The following is a 24,160-nucleotide window of genomic DNA, read 5'->3' on the forward strand; positions in this document are numbered from 1 at the left end:
AATAATTCCTTGATTACGTTTCAATCTGTGAGTAAATTCGCGAAGGAAAGATCGAAATTTCTCAAATATTTCCAAGAGACACGATCACGACGGTTTCCTAAACGTTCGCGATGAATTCGTTTCTATGTCCACACGGTTTTGTCGCGCGCCGTAAACATGCACCGACGTATTCTCCGAATAGTTACTGACAACTACAACCGTCGTAAACGTTTCTCCCTCCGCCGGAAACTTTCTAAAAGCCATTCCGGAGTTCTCAGCGTTGGAAATCAAGCAACACCGGTATTTCATCCCGCATCAACGCAATGCAGTGTAGTGCATATACTCTGCGTGTTCTCTTCTGCAAATCGCGGGTACACACGAATGTATGTGCATAAGCGAATACAGAGATAGAAAAAGAGAGACAGAGAGAAGAATAGATAAATAGTAATAGGTTGAATTATTCGGTGGGAGTTTAGGCGAGCCGCAATTGTGTGCCATTCTATACGCAAGAAAATAATGCATAGTGCAGGGCCCACAAAGTGTGGGTCTGAAACAGCGATATTAGCGAATCTCTAAGTCACGAAATAATTTTATGTACTGACAATCACGATAAAAAATTTTTCTTACGTTAGATTTAAATTTTTTTAAAATAATTATATTTCGACATTATAAAATAAATGATAAAAGATAAACACTCACAGAGATACAATGCGCAACAATGAAGTTGTAATCCACAAGACGATCTGTAACATAAAAATATATCCAAATTATATATAAAACAACATACAAAATTATTAATATTTCAATAAAAAAAATTATTATGCTCATTTGAAATTTTTTATTCGCCTTTAAACAGATACTTAATAGAAAAATCAAATAATTAATTTTTCAGAGAAAATACATTTTTTTGTCGTAAACTTTTATAAAATATTATAAATAAAAATATAATTTTCATATAAATAATTGTATTAATTATAAGTCTTATATATATAAGCAATGTTAAAATATATGTATAATATGCATTATATATAGCGATGTAAATGGATCACTATCGCCAAAATAAGCTAATCCATTTTGCAATTAATATAAATAATGAATTAAATCAATTATAAATTGCTTCCCCCGTCGTTGCTTCATCATCGTCCAACGCCACCCCGGACCTTCTCCTCCTCCTCTCTTGTTCACCCTTTGCTGCTATTTCATGACATTCACGCGACACTCGCGAAAACACGATTAATTACGATCGCGCGTGCCCTAATCAGCAATAATTACTCGGTACTTTGCACGACATTCCCGATGTAATCGTATCCGCGATGTGTACTTTATTATATTACGACAAAAAAAAATCAAGAATTTTGGTACTCAAATATTAAATATTATATAGTAAAAGTCACGCCTTATATGATATGGCAATGTCACCTTTAATATTGTTGACAAGCGCGTTCTTTAAATAAAATAAAAATAAGAGTATTTATAAGATTTATATAAATATTTATATAATATCTCTTAAAAATTTATATATCTCTAAATTTCTCTTGTTTAAATTGTTCAAATAAATGAACTGAATTAATGTGATAATTAATATATACGTATATATGTGATAATTAATATATACGTATATATGTGATAATTAATATATTTATAATAATTAATATTATAAATAACGATATTCACCTTAGGGTTGCTCCGCCGGTGCCCGATGCCTCTCCTAGGCCTCCTCCTCCTCTCAGGTTGTCAGGGTTGTACAAGCTCGTCGACTAACACGCGCGATACTTTTAACGACACTCCCGCACTTGTACGCGCGATACTTTTAACGGCACTCCCGAATTTTACGTTGTCTGTAGTCTGTAACATACAAATATAAAATCTAAATTATAGCAGCGTTTAAATTAATTACTATTTTTAAAAATTATTATTGGACGCGCCGAACTTTATAGCCTATGTTACTCAGGACGATTAAGCTACCAGTGAAAGATTTTTTCAAATCGGTTCAGTAGTTTTTGAGATTACCCCGAACAATGAAACAAACTTTATTATATATTAGATATTAGTATAAAAGTATAGATGAATAATACACGTTCATACCTTAGGGCAATTTTACGATATAACAACTGAATAAATATGCAAATTAAAATTAAGGATAAATATTTATTAAATGTAATATTTGAAAATATATGTATTAATAACGTTTATTGACATTTTGAGGGACTATAGATTTCGATCGAATATACATCGAAATACATGTTTAGACAAATTGCAACGTGTGTATATAAATGCCGAATTCATATGGCATATAAATGATAAATATTAAAATATTGTATTAATAATTTCTGTAATAGCTAGATGTACTTAATTCAAAGTCGATCCGTATTATACGTATGTTTTGTTAATGATCAAAGAAAATCGCGAAAATTATATCGGTTTCATTCTAATATTATTACGCCAGTTGAGTTAATGACTGATTAAGAGATTATAAACCATCAGAAGATAGGGCAAAATAATGCATAAATTTAGTATTCCAAGCACAATATGCGTGTAAGTCTCGTGAAACATACGTATTATTAATAAATAGCTGATACCTTTTTATTATTTGAACCAAATAGCCGTCGCTATTTACTCGGAATACTCTTAAGCGTCGTTTGTCGCAGAAATAGATTATTCGCGCGGAATGATAATCGCTAATTGCAATAATTGTAGGAAATAACCCCATCCGAAGGATATTACGCGGAGCGTCTCGTATCGTTATCTTCTCATTCGAGTCTCGCGCGAATGACAACAAGGTGTCAGGCGTATAAACAAGAGCACGCTCTTATACATCACAAAACAAGAAGGCCAACTATGTAGTATAACATAATACATCCATTGTAATAATATGAAATATTTAACACAGAAAATATGTATATATATAATTTAAGATGTGAAAGCATATTATTCTTTATATGTGAAAGCAATATTAAAGATAGTTTTATCGTGGCGAATAATGCGTGAACTTTATCCCGCTATTTCTGAGTGTTAAACGAATTGTAGTTTTATTATTTCATCATAAACTACTATATAAAGTGCATATTGCGTACGATCAACATCAGAAGTACTGTACAAGTGTCGTATGAGTATCATAAAACAGTTGGAAAGAAAATAAAAGTCGAAGAGAAGGCGTGGTGTCGCGTGACAACAGAACATTTATGGAGCAATATATAACTTATTTAATTTATTATTTATTGATTGTAAAATTAATTGCTTATTTATCTATTTTACATCACTATGTAATATAATGCACATATATAAAATATTTTAGACTCTTTTAAATTATTTAAAACAAAACATTTATATAATTATATATTATCAATATTTCTAATAATTAATATTTTTATATGTATATATATAGTATTATATATAATTTATATATGTATATATAAAATATTAATATAAAATATATTGATAAAATATAAATATATAATTTATATATTTTTTTATTTAAAAAAAATAGTGCTAAGCATAATAAGTTTGATAAATGTAACGATTATTCTTAAATTTTTATGTGAGTGATTAAAATTGAGCGTGTCATCTGTTTTGGCGATCTCTTTCCAAAATGTTGTGATGACATTCTCAGAATTATTATCACTTTGTCGGTTGATTGAAGCAATTGGAATCGGAATTGAAAATGTTACTTCGTGACCCTTATTAGAGGTCTCTTAATAAGATGACGTTTTCCGTCGAAGTTGTCTGCTGTGGCGGGATCCTACGGAAGGATCCTGCCCGCAACTCACTAATTGCAAGCTTCCAATGGAAACGGTAATAGAAAGAGAGAAGGAGCTTCTACTGGCCTGGGCCAGTAATTATCTTTCAGGTGGCAGAAGAAAGAAAATCTTCTTTCTCTGATTCATCTTCTTCTTTTTTTCCGATTCTTTGTCGGTAAAGGAACCGAAAGCGGAGAGAATGAGTGTAAACTCTTCCTCTCGTGAAACTTTTCACAAATTCTTTGGCCGAATTGTCTTGATTCGCGCGCACGAAACAATCGACTAGAATCGGTGAAACCATCGTGTTTACACGACAGTAGAATCAACGGATTCTGGAAGATACAAAGGGTTGAATGGTCGTGGAAACGTAATTTCGCGATTATTTCGTCGGAAAGCGAACAAATACGGAATTGAAAGGAGGAATTCTCTTCGGCTCTCAATCCGGGAGGTTCTTTCTCATTGCGGTATCTCGATTCCTTTCAAGATGATTTTTAAAACATAAAATCATGTTATATTTCTGCTTTCTGAGTGTAAAAATCGATCGATTTCCACCAAGATTTAAAAACATATAAGGAAAGATCCAAAATTAGTTAACTCGTCAATTCTTTTGGTAACTCGAATCTATAGTTGGTGCTTTTCATTCTCAATTTCACCGGATGCGGCGGAAGATTGAAAAGGCAAGAAGCAGAAGAAGAAGCAGAAGAAGTCGTCACTCGCGGAGCTGCGCGATCCATCTTGAAGGAAATCCAGCCGACTTTTCATTGATCCTTTGATGCCGACATGGTGGGCTGTGAGTTTACTTCTCGCATGGGTGACGTTACTTGAAAAATCCACCGCGAAACTTTTTCTCTTTCGCGGAAGGGAGCGGGAGGAAGAACGTACTTAAAGTGCCGTTAGGTGCCGTGAAAACGGCGTCGAAGTGAGCTTCCGTAAAATCCTCGATGAAAAGGAGGACCCGGCGCGTATTCATAGTCGCGTGTTCGCTCGATCGTGAATAAAAGTATCATTGTAATAGTCGAACTGTGAACTGATCGGGACATATTTTAAATAAGTCTGGCGATTTTTATTCACTTTCCAGCTATTTCGCAAAAACATGTATTAATTTTTACGGTGTATTATACTCTTATTTACATGTTGAATTATATATTTGAATTAATTCAAAAATCAAATTATTTCTTAACTTAGGCAATTACGTTAGATTAGTTCTTTGTTGACTTTGCATTGTTAATTAAATGGAAAACTTAGTTTTAATTTACGGTAACAACTTAGTTTAACAATCGTAACTTTTACGATATGATAACGTCATTTCAAATTTCGTCGGACTAAGAAAGTAGTCTTTTACTTCCAAGGTTAGTTCATGATAAAGTTTCCATCTTCAAAGTGGTTAAAACTGCTAAAATGGCTCTTTCGCCAGTTTAAAATTATTCGCGAAAATATTCTAAATAAAAGAGAATAACGCTTTCTATAAAATACAACAATTCTTCATTATTTATCACATACCAAATTTCAAGCTGATAGGACAGGCTTTGATCTTAAAACGCGTAAAGCGCGTCTGAAAAGAAATTCGTGCTCGAGTCGAGGTGACCGTTTGCGAGTTTAGAGCGCATTAGCAGGGTTGGAGAAGGAAACGGATTTATATCCGTGTCTATATAAATGCAACCTCACGAATGCAAACTATTTTGCGACGACGTTCCCGACACCTCCTCCTTTGCGCTGATGAACGCGCGAGGATATGCGCGCGTTGCTGCAACTATTACGAGATGGCGAGCAAATCCTCGTGGAAACTAGCGTGCGGAAATGCGGTCTGTAGAGATGGGTTAATACGATCCTTTAAATGAAAACATCTCGTTCCTCTCAGCATCCTCCTGCGTGTCCTCGAGGATGGAATTTCTAGAGGATGGAAAGGCCGCGGAAAAGAAGGAAAGAAGGAAAGGAAATTCCCCTGGCTGTGTGTGTTATGCGTGCTCCGAGATTGCGATCCTTTTAGAGCCTTCAATACAGAACACGTTCATACTCATATATTTAATTCTATCGTGCCTCTCTTCTGCCAATCTATATATAGTATCTATCTATAGATAGTAAATCTTAGAAGTTTTTTATTTTAAGAAATTTAATCTGTATACTTTAATATATCACAATTTATGAAAATCTGCTGAATTCTAAAATATATTAAAATAATTAATTAAATTTTTTTAATAACTATTTTTTCTAATTTTTTGCTGCTGAATAAAATTTCGGTCTGTAAAAACGCTCCATTAAGTCAAAATTTCGAGAAATATAAGATTAAAGTTGTAAAAGAAGGCTGTTGTAATATATATTACTATGCTACAGCTGCGCTTGTATAACGTGTTGGAAAAATTTTATTCTGTTAAAAATGGAATTTATTATTCCTTCAACTTTAGAAAGAACTCGTTACGAAGAATAAAATTAACATAATTTTATGATAGATTTAATATTTTTGTTTACAAAATCTTATTATCTTTAATCTTTGCTTGACTATAATAATACGTTGAAAAATATGTTGAAAGAATTTTTGTACAACTTTATCATTACATTTCTCAAAAATATGATGTAATAAAGTATTTTAAAAACCAAAATTGTGTTCGGCATACAGAAAACTACAGAAAACAATTATTTTTTGTTGAACCATTATCTCTATTTTTTATCAATTGTTTTAGTCGCTGAGAAAATTTTTAAAAATAATTTTCTAAAAAAATACCATTAGAGAACTCAATTAGACGAACATTACAAAATATTGAACAATTGATCGATTTTACAAACAAAGCGGAGCTTAGCGGATATCAAAAAACGATTTATTAAGACTTATAAGAGTTGTTCTAGATATATGTAAGATCTATTGGCGGAAAGCACGAAATGGCGGAAGCGAAGGTGGAAGAACGAGGACAAACTTGACTTAAAAACTTGGCGGAAAGTTAGTGCGGGGGAAAGAAGAGGAGAACGAGGAGAAAAGCGGAAACGGAGATGGAATGGAGCGAGTGCAGTGACAAAAGTGCAGTCATCCTTCCCGAAGAGTACAAGTCGCTTTAGGAACTCACCCGATCTTCCTACGCTTGTCTTGTAATTTCGCGAGCATAATGCTCTTGGAAAATAGTAGACACGAGAAAGTTGGCGAAAATCGCGTGTCGCTCGAAAGGACCGATATCATAAAATGGTCCAAGAAGAACAGGAAAAGGCACAATTTGCAAGATCAATAGAAAGTAACGCTCTTTTAAAGAAGAAAGCCAAACTTTAAGCACTATTATAACCATATCAAAGTCCTTTATTATTCGGATATTCCTCATTATTCCGCTTTAAGTCCCTTAACACGATTGAGAACGTATTTAACAAATATTTCACATAAGAGTTAAAAAAAATGAGATTTTTTATAAACTTTAATAAAATTGTCAACAAGAGACAGAATTTTTAAAAGGATTAAAATGGAAAAATAAAATATGTGTATATAATATAATTATGTGAAAAAGAAAGAAACGAGATACTTTTAAATACAAATTTTCGGAAATTTCTGAACGGAGAGTGGGTTAAAAAAATACTCGCAAATTGAGCTCTTTTCTAACAATAAAATCGAACAACACGAGCCATATACGTGATATTCTCTCGTCTAATTGATCGCGGCCGATAAATTCTTTTAAAGGAAATTCTACGGCCATTTCAAGTTGTATAACGTCGCACCGATTCTATCGACCCCCGCGTTGATGAAGAAGTTTCGACGGGATTAAAGCCCGTTTAATCGGCATTCGCGAAATTCCATCAAATTGGCAAAGCTTTGTAAACTGGATTCTGAAACTGATGAAAAAGTCTGATTCATCTGTCGAGCAAAATCGCTAACGTTCAATCCTATACAACAGTATAATCCCATATAAAACAGAATGCTTGTTCTATTGCGATAATCATTTACTCTTTCCAATTGACACACCAATTGATCTCTCGATATATTTTTATGATATAATTTTTTTAAATATTCTTCTATTTGTACGTACCTATTCCACACTCAAAAAATTCAGTTTATTATTATTTTTTTAAGAGCCTATTATTTTTTTATTCGAAATATTTTGTCACTATTTTTTAGTTCAATCTCTAGTAATCTGAGCACCGAGTTGGACCAAACTTGCAGCATAATAGTGACACGATTTACAATGACACGAATAGAATGCCATTGTTGTAAAACTTTTTGCAGTACGGTATATATCCGCGCCATATAAATATATTTATCAACGTGAAATGAAATTTCGCGTAATATATTTTTCGATACTTCTTTATGCATTAAGCAACTCTTTTCGCTGTAAAAAAACTGATGTTAACTTGATGTTAAACTATAGATTACCACCGCACGTAAACATAAATTGTTTGTGAACGTTACGTGTGCAATCTGCATTTTGATGAACGCATAGAGAAGTAGAGAGACAGAGAGAGAGAAAGAGAGAGAAGGGGGAGAGGGGGAGAAGTTTGCACAGAATCCGACCCAATTCTCCTCGTCTTCGCCGATCTTGTTCGACGTGGTTAAGCCGGGAGCTCTTAATTAACGCTCCTTTCACGAGGCATTAAGCGCGTCTTTCGCTTTGAGAGCGTCGTGAAACAGCGTCGTCTCGATACTTTGAGCCTGCCTTGCCCATGTCTCGCGTTCAAAGAGTGTGCCACGCTGATAAGGTGATGCGGAGTCCGATCTCTTTCGCATGAAACGACGGCGTCGATTGTTACAGCGCGATACGCCCGCAGCCCCCGTCTAATTAGGGTACCGTTCGCTCGCGAGTCCGTATCGAGCCTTCCGCTAATTAGAAAGGTTACGTACAACCCCCGCCCGACCTTGTTGATTGCCCTCTCGAATGCGGGTGCGATTACGTCACGGAACGGTGAAAATGAAACGGTGATTTCACTCGCTCGCGATAAATAATGAGTCAGTGAACTAAAAGGGACATTAATGGATTATTAACTGCTGCCTAAGTATTCTTTGTTATTGGAAACAAGAGAATTTTGTTTCTAGATTAATTATATTAATTAAAATAATTTTAAGCCTCTATTTTTGCCAAAATTATAAAATAATTTAATAGAGTATAATATAAAAGATAAAATATATATTATAATTTTTTTATTTTTCTGTAGCATAATTTTTCTGACTTAGGTTATTTATTTAACATATAGATATAAGAATTATGATAACAAATGGAGGACAACAGTATGTGAGAATATATTCTTTCTGTGTTCCAATATCGCCTATACACAAAAATTTATTAATCTTCAAAATTTCCGTGCAAAGTTAAAGAAAATTGATGCTTAAATTTTTACAAGATTCCGATCCGAATCAATTTTTCTTAGAGAAGAGAGTCCAGTTACGAAATTGCAAGAGTGGTATGAGTGTTCGGTTCTACATAATTCAGTGAATGCTCGGTAATGCACCCTTTAATTGGGTTACCTTTGGAAGGCTAGGTCGCAGCCGCTGGGTTCGCATATATGGAATGCGAACACTTCTGGTTTAACAGCCGCGTATCCGCATTATCGGCCCATCTAGGGCGAAAATCGAATTCGTGCTTGTATTAGTATAGGCGGCCGACGAAGGCAGGCAATATGAGGAGAGCATCGATCGCCGATTTACGTTCTAATACCGTCAGTACTGCCTTATGCGAGAATTCTGTACGCTCTTCATACGAGTTCCATCACGTATAATTCGGTGCCAGTTTTTTATACCTAAAAGCACTTCTCGAGAATTAAAATACCTGTGCTATCAATTTTTTATTCTACAACTTCTCAAGAGATATCGAATCGATTTTATGTAAAATAGATGTTATTCATATTTATTTGATATGTATGTTTTATACATTTTTTTATGTGTTTCTATAATCAATGAGCGAAGGTAGTTCTTAATTATTCATACAGTTGTTATTGCCAAGAGAAAACAAGATTAATGAAAGACATCTCGATTACGCAATACGATAGACCGCAAATCATATTTCATTAATTCATAACTGTGTTTATTGATCCCGCATCGGTAACGAGGATTAAAAAGTCCGCAGCGTTCGCCGCAAAGAGAGATGCTGAGTTCTCGGCTAAATAGACTCGCTTTACCGCGATGCTTAAGCAACCGCGAATGAATATTTAAACGGCGACTCTCGTGATTCCTAATACAGCTACTTTTTTTTTTTTACTTTTATATGTTTGCGACCTTTTGCGGCCGTTATCCGGTATCCCGAATTTTCTCTGTCTCTCTTACTCTCTCTTGCTCTCTCTCGTTGCGTCACGAGATCAAATATTAAAATCTCGGCGGTAAGAAACATTCCCGGTTTTATAGCCGTGGGGGGTTGCAACGGCCACTCGTGTTACAACATTCATGAAGGGAAACGCGCCTCTCAAAAAGTCAACGACGTCGATTCCTGCATTCGTTCCATTTTCGCTGCAATGCGCGTACTTTTTACATATAATTTTTATTGCCCCGTTATACATTTTCACACGCGAGGTAAATGCCTGTAAAATGGTTATTCTTGATAATTTCATATTCTGCAAACATCACATTCTCTAACTATAATAAACAGCTTCCGTATAAGAGAAAAAACGAAAGACTCATGACATAAACATGGGGTATCGAAATGAAAAATGGTATTAAATTCTATCTCCATTGATTCTTTGCTTAAAGCTATTATATACTTGAAATCTTTCTGGATTTCTCTACAACTTAAGAGAGAAAATTCATCACCGTGACAAGCTGCAATTTAACGGCGAATTTTTTTCAGAGCTACTTTTGCATCGTTATAGCGTGCACCGGTACTTTATATTTACGCTGCCACGCTCAGACGGCGAGAACGTAGAAACAGAAGAGGAGCACGAAGGCAGAAGGCGGTTTAGTAGACAGGCAGACATAATCCCCTGTCACGCCGCGCAGATAATCTCGCTCTCATTCCCCTTACCCCTTTTATCTCTCTTCGACCCCCTTCATCATTCGCTGTGCCCCGTGTGTTCTCTTCGCAAAAATACATATTCACATACGCACGTATGCATACGCATATGTATGCGATGTTGCATATTCATACGATTTCTGAATGATATGATATAAGGTCGACTTGTATAGCACTCGTGAAGTACAATCTCTATTTACGCTTATTGTTAGTGTTAAATGTTGTCATACTAAATGATGTCTATTCGAAAACGTAACACTCAACCAAGTAATACATCTCCAAAAGAGAGATGCTATTGTATCTTTTTATATTAAAAAAAAAAGATTGACTCTCTTTTATAGATAATGATACAAAAAAGTCAAAAATATAGTTGATTAATATATAATTCAATATAATTTAGAAGTTAATTTCTGGAGTCGATTTTTCTTTAGGGAATACTTCCAAAAAAAAGTCATCATTTATTGCAATTTTCTAATTTTTTATATTATATATCTTTATAAAAAACGTATATAAATTAAAAATCTAAAAATCTTAAAATCAATTCTATCTCAAATTAAAAGTTTCGTTATTCAGTTGGCTCTTCAATATCTTTGTTCAACGTTATAAAAATTTTTGATATCTCGCCATTATCGATTTCAAATTTGCCCAAAATTGATTTTCAAATCTTGAAAAGAAAACAAATTTTAAAAAAATAAAGAAAATATAAATAGAATTTAACTGACAATGAGCGAAACGGATAATTTTAAATATACCTTAGTTATAATAGTAGAACAAGTCAATATATATAAGCATTTACGTTGCATTTAACATCATAAAGCGATTATAAAATTTTATGTTTTAATGTCATACTTGAGATGAAAAATGTGTGTATGAAACAGCGCAGTGAGCGCAGCATATGAATGTCGCAGACATATCATACAGCGTGTATAATACGCGGCGTAAAATTAAAATTAAAACTCATGTCGTGGCGTACCGTGTATATGAGCTGTTCATATTGCGATGACGTTTGAAAATCATCCCGTCTCTAAATTGGTCTTTAAAATGTGACATGGAGTACCCGGCACGTGTCATTCACGACTCCCACACGAGCACTTATCATAATAATACTACGCCGAGTGTGTAGTTCATCATGTCGAGATATTATAATAACCGGCGTTCAAGAGCACGTGCATTATGCGACAATAAATCTTTTCGCTTCTCCTCTCGTGCGTCGCGTCAATAGTATGTGGCTATCTCTGTTTTCTTCCTCTAATCTTTTTTCTATTTCTAAAATGCTTCATTAATCAATTATCATGAGAGAAGAATAATTAGATTAAAAAATTTATATTTTTTTCCGATGCATCTAATTTTAGAATTTATTTATATAAAATAATTTTAAAGTTAACAATATTATATATGTATATGTATATGTATATATATATACACATATATATATATATATATATATATATATATACATTATAAATACTTTTATATATTTTATTCTATTCTTACTGTTATTCGTATAAATTTTATTTAATTTAATAAAATTGATTATTGTCATATAATAAATTTATTAAGATTTTAGTCGCGCATATTTTTCTCCATTTACAAATATTTGTTTTATTATTCAATATCCTACTTTCTAATTATTTTAAAAAATTTTTTTATAATTAAACGAAGTTGTGCTATCTGTTTATTATAATTTGTATAATAATTCTCACATTTTTTCTCATCTTTTATTACGCGTTATTCTACAGATCTTCAATCATCATATATTGTGTCTCATATAAGGTGTTCTTTTAATTTAATTCTTAAAATCTCCAGTAATACTTCATATCTTTATTTCTTTATCTCCTTTTATTTTACTCTTCTCGCGTATTGCAAATTTTATTTAGGTTTTCTTCCTTTTAGTGCAGATTAATGTCCAAACTGTCTTGTTATGTGCTATTAGGGGATTACCAGGTCCCACAGTAAATAAATGCATTTGCTCTCTTTCTCTCTTTCTCCCTTTTCTTGCTCCTCCTAGTGTCGGCCGACCCTTGCGCGGATGTCCCTCGTCACTTTGGACACGCGACTCTCACTCTGATTGCTTTAACGGGCTCGTTAAGCTGCTGACTATCGACCTTACGATCCGTCCACATGCCTTCCGGCTTTCAGCATCGTTCATATAGTTAATCCCGGCAGCGAACCTTTCGAGAATCTTTACAAACGCGTACCTGCCGCAGGTAGTCTTGATTCGACATTGACGTCCTAGATAATCCTCTATTACCAATTTACAAACAGTTTAAGTAGCGATAAAAGACAAATTAATTCGAAGCTTGATACTCAACCGCATTCACCGCGAATAGGAGCAAGTATCGATAAATTTTATTATCATGATCGCAATACGACAAATATATACAGTTTATAGACTTCGGAAAGTTTCAAACGCGAAAGAGTAACGCAAGCAATCCATGCGCAACATTGCATCGCACAGGATTCCGCGTGTATCCATAATTACTTCCGCATAGTTGCACAAAACTTTTCGATAAATTGAATTCTCCGAGATTTATTATGCGACTCGCGGATTTTCGTGAGATTCTCTCGCATAGTGGAATCCTCTCGCGCGGCTCGCGAGCTTCATGCTTTTCTGGTGTAAAACTACGTTTTTCACGAGGCTATCGCTCCATCGATCGGAGGGTTTTTTCATTCGACCGCGCGTATCGAGTGCATTTATACACGTTATAAAGCGGATAATATCGTTTTCGCGACGCGACGAGCATGGTAGAAAAATACGCGCACGCGTGTGCGGATACGCTATTATTCCGGAGATGCAACGAGACCCGTTAAAAATCCGCTCGCGCCGACAAAGTTAACCATTTTAATGGAATATTAAAGAGATTAACGTTAAATGGGCTTTTCATACGCAGGAATAGATGATTCATTAGCTACGCGCATGCGTGCGATACTGCATACGAGATGATTTAGCTCGTACATCGAGTGCAAAAAACGTACGTCGGAAAAAGGCAAGATTATATCTTGTTCATAATAGTGTATATAGTGTATATTTCAGTATAGAGGAATATATTAGTGATAAGCTCAAAAAGTTTTCTATTTGAAGAATTGAATTTTATTTGGTCAATTGTTCTCTCTCTCTTGTAAAAAAGCTTCCGTTATTGTTTCTCTAAAAAAAAAACTAGTTTTTAAATGAAATATTCTCTAGAGATAGCTATACAGTACTGCTATAAAACATTCTACATTAATATATTAATCTATACATGTATGCAATTTTCTATAGATTTTAATCGTACTTATAATATTTATAATTTCATTTCTTTCTACATTTTAATGAAAATTTTTTCAAAAACGATATTTTTAAGACATTTTTTATTCTCTTTATATTTTCAGTCGTGATATGAAGTGCAATATTGCTAATGCAAATTGCGTGTCTTTCAAGTAGTCTTTTAAAATAAATAGGACATTTTGCGAATTTCACTCGCCGGTCGACACATGTTAATTACACGTGATGCGGTAACAACCGAGAGAGAGGAGGAGAATCACAGACTCTCGCCTTGTTAACGTCTTTCAGTGCAATTGTAAAACGAGGCGAGACGTGTCGCCCGGCTCGCGAGACCACGTTAACGCGACCGGACAAGGATATTCGTTCGAGCTTCTGCAGGACGTCGTCGTACTCTCGGACGTGCAACATCCAACCGGATGAGACATTAACGCTCTCGTGGTCGGCTATGTTCGTGGAATGCAAGAGTGCATTCTCGTCGTCTACGTGAACTGTGACCGCAGACTGCTAATCAGTAGTGTAATTACAGTAGCGAGCACATTTCAAATGCAGATTATTAAAAATAATTATATATTTAAATACATATATGTATATATATTATATTAGCTTGGTGTTTAATTAAAATGTTATATAAAGATATTATATTATTATTTTTTGTTATTATTATTTTCTGTGATGAACAGAGTGATATCAACACACACACACATATATATATATATATATAATTGAAATTATTCATCTTAAAAGAATTATCACACACATATGCATACAGAAATTGTTATCTGAAATAGTATTTGAAGATTTTAAACTTTTATTGAACTACGTATATTAAATGTAAATTTTTCTGTATTGTCTCAAATATTATATTTTAAATGTTATTATACACAAGAAAAATAATTTAAAAAGTAATAAAAATATACGTATTTATTGCAAAAATAACTGCATTTTATTGTTAATGCCAGTTTATAGAAACTACTAACATAATTTAATAATAAATAAATAAAAAAAAATCCAAGAGACAAAATGCAAAACAAAAATAAATAAAATAAAGCCAAATTTGTAAAAATAGTACCTGTAAAATAGATAGTTTGCTGCACATATAATAAAAAAACTAATTATTTTATGTAATAACTAGAGATCTTTAACAAAATATGTGTGTATCTGCCATTTTTCTATACAATTACACAGAATACTATAGACATTTCTTTTATGGATTCTTTAATTAGACTTTTCTTAACGCGTGCGCAAAAACAATTTCTGAGATATTAATAAATAAAGTTGTGAGTTAGTGAGTGCAACTTAATATAATTTTAATCTTCGACTAATTTCGAATAATTGATCAAAGTTGATTTATTTTACTGATATCTTCGATAAAACAAAAGATAAAAATTCTTGACTCAATTAATTATATGTAGTTATCTATAAAAGATTCCAGCTGATTGTACATACGAGTGGTACCCTCTTTTCGCGAAATGTTCTAAAGACACTAAAAGACGCCTTGATATCTGTGATATGAATGTCCCGCGAGGTTTTCGTTTTTGCATAAAAAATCGCGTTACGCTCGAAGTTTCTTGAAAGGAGAAAAGTGGCCTATGCGGCCTCGAGAGAGGCCCGCGGAGTCGTACCAATTTCCTGAAAGATGGAAGAGCAAGTCAAGATTCCATCGGGAGAGGTAGCCGGCGTATATCCTTCTTCCTCCACCCACCACAATCTCTCTATTTTCCATTCTTTCCCGGGATTCAGGCTCGAAGGAGGCGGAGGTTCACCAGCGTCGAAGCAACACTGAAAACCGAGTCGATGTCTCTTCGGCGACGCGACGGAATTCGCGTAGGGCGGCAGAGGAACGCAATTCCCTCAGGAATTCGCCGTGCGTATACGTCTTCACGGAAGCGGCGGAAATATTGCGTGGCAACAAATAAGAATATGTATCGCGCGTCTTCCACGAGGTCTTCTCCGATTCTCCCTCCCTTCGAGTACGCGCCAATATTTTCTTCTCCATTCGGAGTAAGAAACGGCGGAGCTGACTGGTACGCGAAAATTCGGGAATCGAATTCGTCCTCGAGAAGCTGCTCTCTTCTGCCGATTTTTTTTCACACACACACGACTCGTAATTCAACGGATTCTATCTCGAAGAGTGCCATTCGTAAATGCTCTCTGAGTGATTCATATACGTTTCTGATAGACTATTTCTGCGAAATTTTAAGGGGTGAAGGATTTATCTATGCGTGTTCTGTTTTTCTAGTTCCCTCTTGTTCTTTCGCACCTCGCTTCTAGATTTATTTAATTTTTATTCCATATTTTTTATACCGTTCTGGACAATGTGAGCAATGATGTTATATATATTTCAAATAAAGATTATTAAAAATAATAATTTAGAAGTTGTTTAAATATAATATTATTTAAAATTGATTTTCCGTAAAATATAGATGGAAACACATATCACTTTTATTTGAAATGCAATAATTTATATTGTTAAACAAAATAATAGTTTTAAAAAATATAACAAAATTTTATTTGAAATAAAATAATATTCAACAATACTATTGAAACAACTGTGTTGAAGTTATTATATAATATAAATATAAGAGAGAGAGAGAAAATGATTTAAATGTTTATTTAAATATTTATTACAGTTTATAATAAATATTACAATTTATTCTGCCGAGCATATTCTAGAATTATTCGTTTTTTTTCTCAAAGTTTTCAACAATGACCAGAAATATCCAAGAGCTTTGGTGTTGTCAAGTTATGAACCACGTGTTAGTTTACATAATACTAATTAGTTACGGGAACATTAATGTACGGCCCGTGTTTCTTCGAGAAATTCTTTCGCTAATGAAGTTTAATTACTCGGGTCATTAACTACGGCGCGCGCGTTTTGGGTACGTTAAAAATCTTCAATACCGCCCGATACTAAATTTATTTCGGAAAATAATAAGCTCTCTTTGTGTCTTATTTTTTTTTAATTACGCTTCCTCGCACGATAAACTTTGTCCTAAGAAAGCAATCAATGATGCAAGTATTTAAAATCCTATATCGATCATTGCGTTAATATTTATATTGATTTTAATATTGCACGACATTTATGAAATATTTATCGGTCCCCGGGTCCTTCGATCTCGCGCGATTCATTAATAAATCTCGCTTATTGTTAGTCGTGTGGACTCGTGATACTTATTAATCCGCCCGCCATTATTACGGGCGCGTCCTCTTCTCTCGTGTAAGTATGCCCGTATAGTGGTTATTACTATCCTATCGACCCTCGTTCGAGCTAATGGTCCGCGCTGTAAATTACACGAGCCAGCACTTAGGTTATCACCGATAAAAGTACATTATTCTTTACATTAACCTTAATCGAATATCTCCCGCGATTTATTAGACTGGCATTTCCGTTATGCTCGCGTAAACCATGTTTTTTATTATTTATCCAAGAACACGAGGGTCGTTATCTTGATCATTCAGAATTTCGTTTATATATCGCGTCGATCATAATTTGCGTACACCTGCAAAAAACTGACAGAATCGAGAACAAGAAAGCGACCTATATAAGCCTGTTTCTTAAATCTCAAACTATTTTTTCTGTTAAAAATAATTATTGATATGAATGGAAAAAATTTCTTCTTGGACATAATAACATTATTTTCTTATCATAATAAAATGTTATATAGATTGTTTCTTGATAAATTGTTACGTCAAAGAGTGCAGCGTGCGACTGCGTGTTATTATTGAGAAAAAAAAATGTTTATTGCTTTTGCTGCGTTTTTTTTTTTTTCTATACGTTGAGAGAGAGAGAGAGAGAACACAAATATTAGTTTTCCATCTCGCGATTTGAGCCGATCGATGCAACTCAATTTTCCGTGCTATCTAGCGACTGCAGGTTATTAGTATTTAATTATGTTGCACGCGCGTTTCTAATGACATAGAACGCTGCTTTCCTTAGATTTACATAATGATTACATGCCACAGTTGACATGTCGCTAATAATATCTATGTGCTATGCTATTATATGTATAATATTATATATTCATTTTTTTCTCTCGTATCGAGTAATATTTATATTTCACTCTCCGACTTTTCACATCCGCTAGATAAGTACTTTATAATATTCGATTAGATTTTATTGCTATCGAATTCCATTCTAATGACGGGATAAGATGTTATCATCGATCCAATGGAACCGATAAGAGCGCGATTGGATTGGCAGCGATTGAATCGGGATAATCGTTCGACGCCTTCGCAGCGGTTTTTCAACCGCATTTTCGGCTGCGTCATCGTGCCTTATTCGGGATTAATTGCGTTGTTGCGGGAGAACAGAGAAAGCAAGATGGGAGGATCGGTTCCACTTTACTCGACCGATGACGGCGAAATAGAGGCTGAAAGGCGAGCGAGCAGGTCGCTCGGAAGGGTTGCAAAACGATTTTGGTACAGCAGCAGCGGCGGACTGATCTGATTATGTTAATGCACAGCGGGCTCTCCCGATTGATAATTGCATCGGGGATCACGAACGCGCGGAGAACTCGGATAGCATTCGGCCCCCGACTCCCACGAGTGATTATCTATGCTAAACGCTCGGCTTGTTAATTGCTTCGACGCGCGTCCACCTGCGGATTTTTTTTTCTCCCGGAAAAAACATCGCGCGATCACGATACAGTATATTTCTTCCAGAAGTGGGCAAGATAAGATTTAAAATAAAAAAAGAAAATATTTAAGATAAAGATAAAGATTCTGTAATTAATTAAATTATAAATAAATGATTAATGTAAAATATAGAGAAATTTATAATATATATTTGTAATTATATAACTAAACTTTTATATAGAATATTTAATTAAAGAATCAGAATTTTGTAAATCAGAAATAAATATTTGAAATATTTATTTCTCATTAGAGATTCCTCTTCAAATAATTAATATAATTATTTCTCTTATTACATGATAAAATATTTAAAATATATATCATACATTTTTATAAAAATATTAATTTTCTTTTATATTTTACATCTCCTAGACATTTTTACATTCATATTTCTCTTTCATTAAAGTATGTTAGTTATTTTTGTAAATTGATGATAAACGGTTCTTTTAAAATAAATGCATATTTGTTTTGTCTCATCTTTTTAATTATTTCTCTTGCTATGTTATATTTAAAATAATATTTAAAATAATATATGAAATAGTAATTCAAACCTTCAATGCAGTTTCATAATTCTATAAATATTGTACATATATAAAATGAGAAATTTTGATATTTCTCTTAAAACTTTACTTTCATTCCTATTTCTCTTCAAAAAGTACAATAAATACAAAACATTGTGCATTTTATATAAATAAATATTTCCTATGAATATTTATATCTTTCATCTTCAAATATAAATAAATTTTTAAATAATATTTTATTCTTACACATATACACATTATTTAAGTAATTATTTTCCATAATCTATATTTTTGAAATGACTCGCCACTGATTTTTTTGAATTAAATTTGATCTTTTATTATCCATAAAATATATCGATTTTTGACTTTAAACATAACAATAAATTTATTATCGCATAATCAGCCGATATTAAATATCTCGATAACGAAACGTTTAATTATTTTAACGCTTGTGCCTACCTTAATTGCACGGCAGAGATATTTTAATTTGAGGATTCAAGAATTAGTACAACGTTCACGTGAAACTTTTATTGTGGAGAAATCATCAAATTAATCGAAAATGAAAGAGACGATAGTAGCTTGGCAATACTCGACACGCGAGACTCTATCGCGCGAGAAATTGGACGAATTGAAGGCAATTCGAGCATTTAATTGGTTGTCGCCGGGAGCAACGCGGCGTAAAATTCATTGGCACTTTTTACGGCATCTCGTCCGGATGTTATTTAAACGACGGCTTTTAACGGAGCGTGAACGAAAATTACGGAACACCTCGTATAATAAGCCGGAAGGACGCAAATAACGGGCCGTAATCGGGCGCGATGGCATACGGTGCGTTATCGCGGGTGTCGTGAAAATTACAGTAATCGCCGCTAATTCGGCTGTTTAATTAGTCACCGACGAGGGAAAGGGGGGGGGGGAGGGAAGTAAGCTATAGAATTGCGCGACCCCATACGCGCGTCATACCGTTTACGTCATTACAAAATACATCCGGCGATGCGTTTGCTCGAATTTCGCTTTAACATTCTATATATTTATGTAATTATTATTTGTCAAAAGATTGTTTTCACAATTTTATTTCGTCGATGCGAAACGTGTATCGGACAATCCAGTAATCATTGCGATGACTTCAAATCTCACGCCCGAGTTTGTCTCGAGCGTCAATTATCCTTGCATAAAATGAGGGGAAAAAAAAAAATAATTTGGAAAAAATTACTCACCGATTGTCCATGCCGCTGTTACTCCGCACCGATGCCCAGGGTTTTGCTTCCACGAAGAAGATTCACTCACGACACGCGGATAAATCGCGAAACCGCACTCGACTACTTCACGCGATACGCAATTTTACACTCCCGATATATTTATACATACATTTATGTCCGACACACGCGCGCAATATCACTTTCGACGCGAAAAGAACGCCGATGATTTCCGGATCATCTCGCGAAATATTCGCCAGCGATATTTCGCTTTCGGTATGTTTAATATTCATGATGCGACCGTTATACCTCGTCGATCGAATTACCAATTACTGTTGTATTAACGTGAGAGAAACATTACGCGAATATGTCCGACAGAGGTTATCTATAGCATCGTCCGCGCTCATTCACTTCGGCGGCCTTCAAAGCGAATAACGTAACACCGTGTATTTGTTCCCGAAATAATTGGCGCGACGCGAAAAGATAATACGCAAGATATAAAGATACTTTTCTCACTCAAGACATGCAAAGCACGCGAAAACAATAACAGTCGCCGAGCGATCTTCGGAATTGATGGAGGAACGAATGCAAACTGCCGCTAAATTCACACAACAGCGTCTGCTTACGTCACGCTAGGACACTCGGAAATCGGAGACGTCTGATTGGCCAATCGAGCGCCTCCGCGCACTTGTAGCGCCGCGTAGCCTCGATGTCGAACGAATCTATCGCCGAGATATTCCCGCACTTTTTTATAGAAAACTAAATGCGCATACGTGCAGCCGAATAAAAATATACGATATTGGGCATGTTCCGATATACACTGCCAGTACTGAAAAGCTATAGTTTACGTTACGTATATTATCTATTTTCAGTACTGGCAGTAATATCGGAACATGGGGATTAATTAACACTTACGTTTCGATCGACGGAGGATTCTGACATTACAATTACGATTGACGAATGTATTTTCGTTTGTTGTCGCCGACAAGAGACAGCACAGTTGCCGGGCTTGTGAACGACTCGTATCCCTGGCGGGCGAATTTTTTCCCACTTTTATTTCTCCGCGTTTGCACGAAACTAATCGTCGAGAATACACGAGAGATAATAGCGAGAAGGTAAAACTTTGTTGTTAAAATATCGGATACTTATTCCGATTGCGTCGTAATTACAAGAATTTTGGATTTAATGTAGAATATATAATTGATAGACACTGACGACGCGAGCGCGCGATAGTAGAGAGAGAGACCTATATAAATAAACTTACATAGAGGGGCAGAATGCATGTGCGCGAAGGATCAACCAATCACGCGCCTAGTATAGGCGTCCTTTACATTAAACGCGCGATCTCACTCATTCTTCAATGCGTATACGTTTCTAGGTTTAGAATAAATTTATGTACATATGTAATGCATATGTACGAAGAAATTGACCAATCACACGTCAAGACGCCATGTTGACACCATCTCCCGAGACGAATGATTGGTCGATTTTTCTGCACATACGTCTATTCATCTAAATAAGCCTTAAGACGTTGATCCTGAAAATGGCGAAAAGCGATTGGTACCCCTTCCCTAGTACGTCACGCGCGTCGCTATTACGTCAGCGTAACGAGTTGCAAGTAGTTGAATTTTGGTCGCGACAAAGGCACTTCGGTCCTGTGCGTTTGTCACTCGGTCGCCAAAATCATGTCGAGATCAGTCTCGGCAAAGTCCTCGCGAGTGATAGTGAACGATCGGGAATCGCGGTTAACTCACTTTGCCGAGTTTCCTTCCTCGACGGAGGCCGTAACGAAGGTGTGTGATCTCCTTTAATATCAGTCGCACGAATCCGCCATTACGCGTACATGGATTTCGAGGAAGAAGAGTACGTTAATCGTCGTGATGCAGTGCCGAACAAATCGCCGCGTATAAACATCGGAAATGTCGAAAGTGCCGAGCAAGGATGTTTAGATAACAATATAACGTCGCGTCAAATATATTCTTTATATAGATCTGAAATGGAACAATCTGGTTTACTGATCTAGCGACAGAATCGCATTTCGTCGACGTTTCAAATGTAAGAATATTTGTCGTACACTGATGTGACGATAACATTACATATTACGTACTTAAAATCATCCGCCGTGCGATTAGAATAAAACAAAAAAATGTCGAGAGACAGCATAAATATATCGCGAGTTTGTGCGCGTTCCTTTTTTTTTATCGTGATTAATAATAAATAAACGTGCATCGGGAGTGTGGAAAAATTATGCTATCGTCGAATTTTAAATTAACGCGAGTGATGGAGAACTGGATTTAGTTACGTGTGCCATGGATCATCGATCATCGCAATTACGGATGGAAAGATGAATGGATCACAGGGCGGGAGGGAAACAGCGGGACAACGACTGGTGAGTTTGTAATTATGATTATAATTAATTAGATTTCATACGCGACTAGTTCATATATGAATATGCGGCGAATTTATACCTGTGAAGACACATTATTGGAAAATATTTATTAATAATTATAACGAAAAATATTACATTAAATATATGCGTAAAAAATTTATTTTTTCACAATTTTTATATTACATTATCGATATGATAATGATTGACGCATAGGAATAACTAGCATTAAACTTTATATTATTAAAGAAATACACTGAATTTATTTTCACGACTTATAAAATGTAAATAAAAAAAATATATAATTATTATTATATATTTATTTATATCAAACGTTAACATAAGTGTAATCAATCTGATTCAATCAATAATAACGTAAATAATTAATTAACCGCCGACATTTGCATAATTATCAATCAAGATAGCATTAAATAAAAAAATCAAATAGAGAATAGAATTAGAATTTATTTATTTATAAGCGAAATATTCTTTTCGTACAAAATTGACTCTCTACACATTTTAGTCGATAAAATAAAAATATAGAAATTAAATTACATCTATTGAAAAGAATAAACGATAAAACAAAAAAGAAAGGGATAAACTCAATTATTCAAGACACTAAATTATATTAACTTCGCTAAATGGAAAAATCCATTAAGTCAGAAAATTCGTTCGCAAATATACATAATCGATTTATAAATTTTCCATATAAAGTACAATGTATTGTAATTGTTCATGAAAAAAATATATATTCTTTCTAACAATAAGAGTAGCCGGAATTAAAATTTAATCGCTTTGAATTTTCAAAGCAAACAATACACTTATTTAGAAAGCAATAAAAGATGCAATATCTCTCTATCGTCAAATCTATACTAATGCACTGAGAGAATTTTCTCTTAGAATTTATTCTGAAAATCATGGTAATCGTGGGACAATATGGTATGGAAAGAATTTTATGAGAATTTCTCTGATTAATAGTTATCACAATAAAAATAATAATATCTATCACAATAAAATATAAAACATGTTTGATTAATTTTACTAAACTGCATAGTAAAATTAATCAAACATATTTTATATTTTTTATTATAATAGATATTATTGTGATAAATATTAATCAAAGAAATTCTCATAAAATTCTTTTCTTGTCCCACGATTACCATGATTTTCAGGGTAAATTCCAAGAGAAAATTCTGTGTAGAAATATAGGCACGGCAATAAAAAGACACGTAATAAGCATAAGTATAATACATATGTGTGTTCTCCCTTTGTATCTATTAAAAAAAAAATTCCCTTACATTGATACGCAATTTTTGTCCGTAAAAAAAGTTCTTTTCCGAAGTGCTTTTTTTAAAATCTATGTAACACTACGTGCACAGGATTCTGTATATGGGCATTCATGGTACTCGAATCTCTAGTTTCTCACAAAGTTTGCCCGTTTTTCGGCACGTAATAACTGTTTTCACAAAATACGACGAAGGGCTGCCGGTCCAAGGGCGATATGGAGCCGCGGTGAAAACGCGGGGAAAAACGATCGTTTCGTGC

The 24,160-nt window shown here is 34.3% G+C and overlaps 1 protein-coding gene and 1 long non-coding RNA gene across 6 annotated transcripts in view; one reads left to right on the forward strand and one right to left on the reverse strand.

The window, feature by feature from the left end:
• The window catches only part of LOC145934112 (uncharacterized), a 318,213-nt gene extending 297,418 nt beyond the window's left edge, over nucleotides 1–20,795 (reverse strand). For both annotated transcript variants that reach the window (XR_014424992.1, XR_014424991.1), the window contains exons 1-3: nucleotides 20,251–20,795; nucleotides 1,654–1,824; nucleotides 679–722 (exon numbers count right to left, since the gene is read on the reverse strand). This is a non-coding gene — a long non-coding RNA (uncharacterized LOC145934112). The remainder of the gene's footprint in view (nucleotides 1–678; nucleotides 723–1,653; nucleotides 1,825–20,250) is intronic.
• The window catches only part of Pxb (putative Hedgehog signaling attenuator pxb), a 499,142-nt gene that overhangs the window by 124,791 nt on the left and 350,191 nt on the right, over nucleotides 1–24,160 (forward strand). The window contains exon 1 of one of the 4 annotated variants that reach the window (XM_083034385.1): nucleotides 21,580–22,618. The exons of the other annotated variants lie outside the window; for them this stretch is intronic. Within the exon in view, the coding sequence (XP_082890511.1) occupies nucleotides 22,578–22,618 (41 nt within the window). The 5' untranslated portion in view covers nucleotides 21,580–22,577. Of the gene's footprint in view, nucleotides 1–21,579; nucleotides 22,619–24,160 lie in introns of those variants that run through there. 4 annotated transcript variants of the gene reach the window in all.

The sequence above is a fragment of the Prenolepis imparis genome, unplaced genomic scaffold, assembly GCF_030444845.1.
Source record: "Prenolepis imparis isolate NDT839.2.m4 unplaced genomic scaffold, iyPreImpa1.0 SCAF_3, whole genome shotgun sequence".
NCBI lineage: Eukaryota > Metazoa > Arthropoda > Insecta > Hymenoptera > Formicidae > Prenolepis > Prenolepis imparis.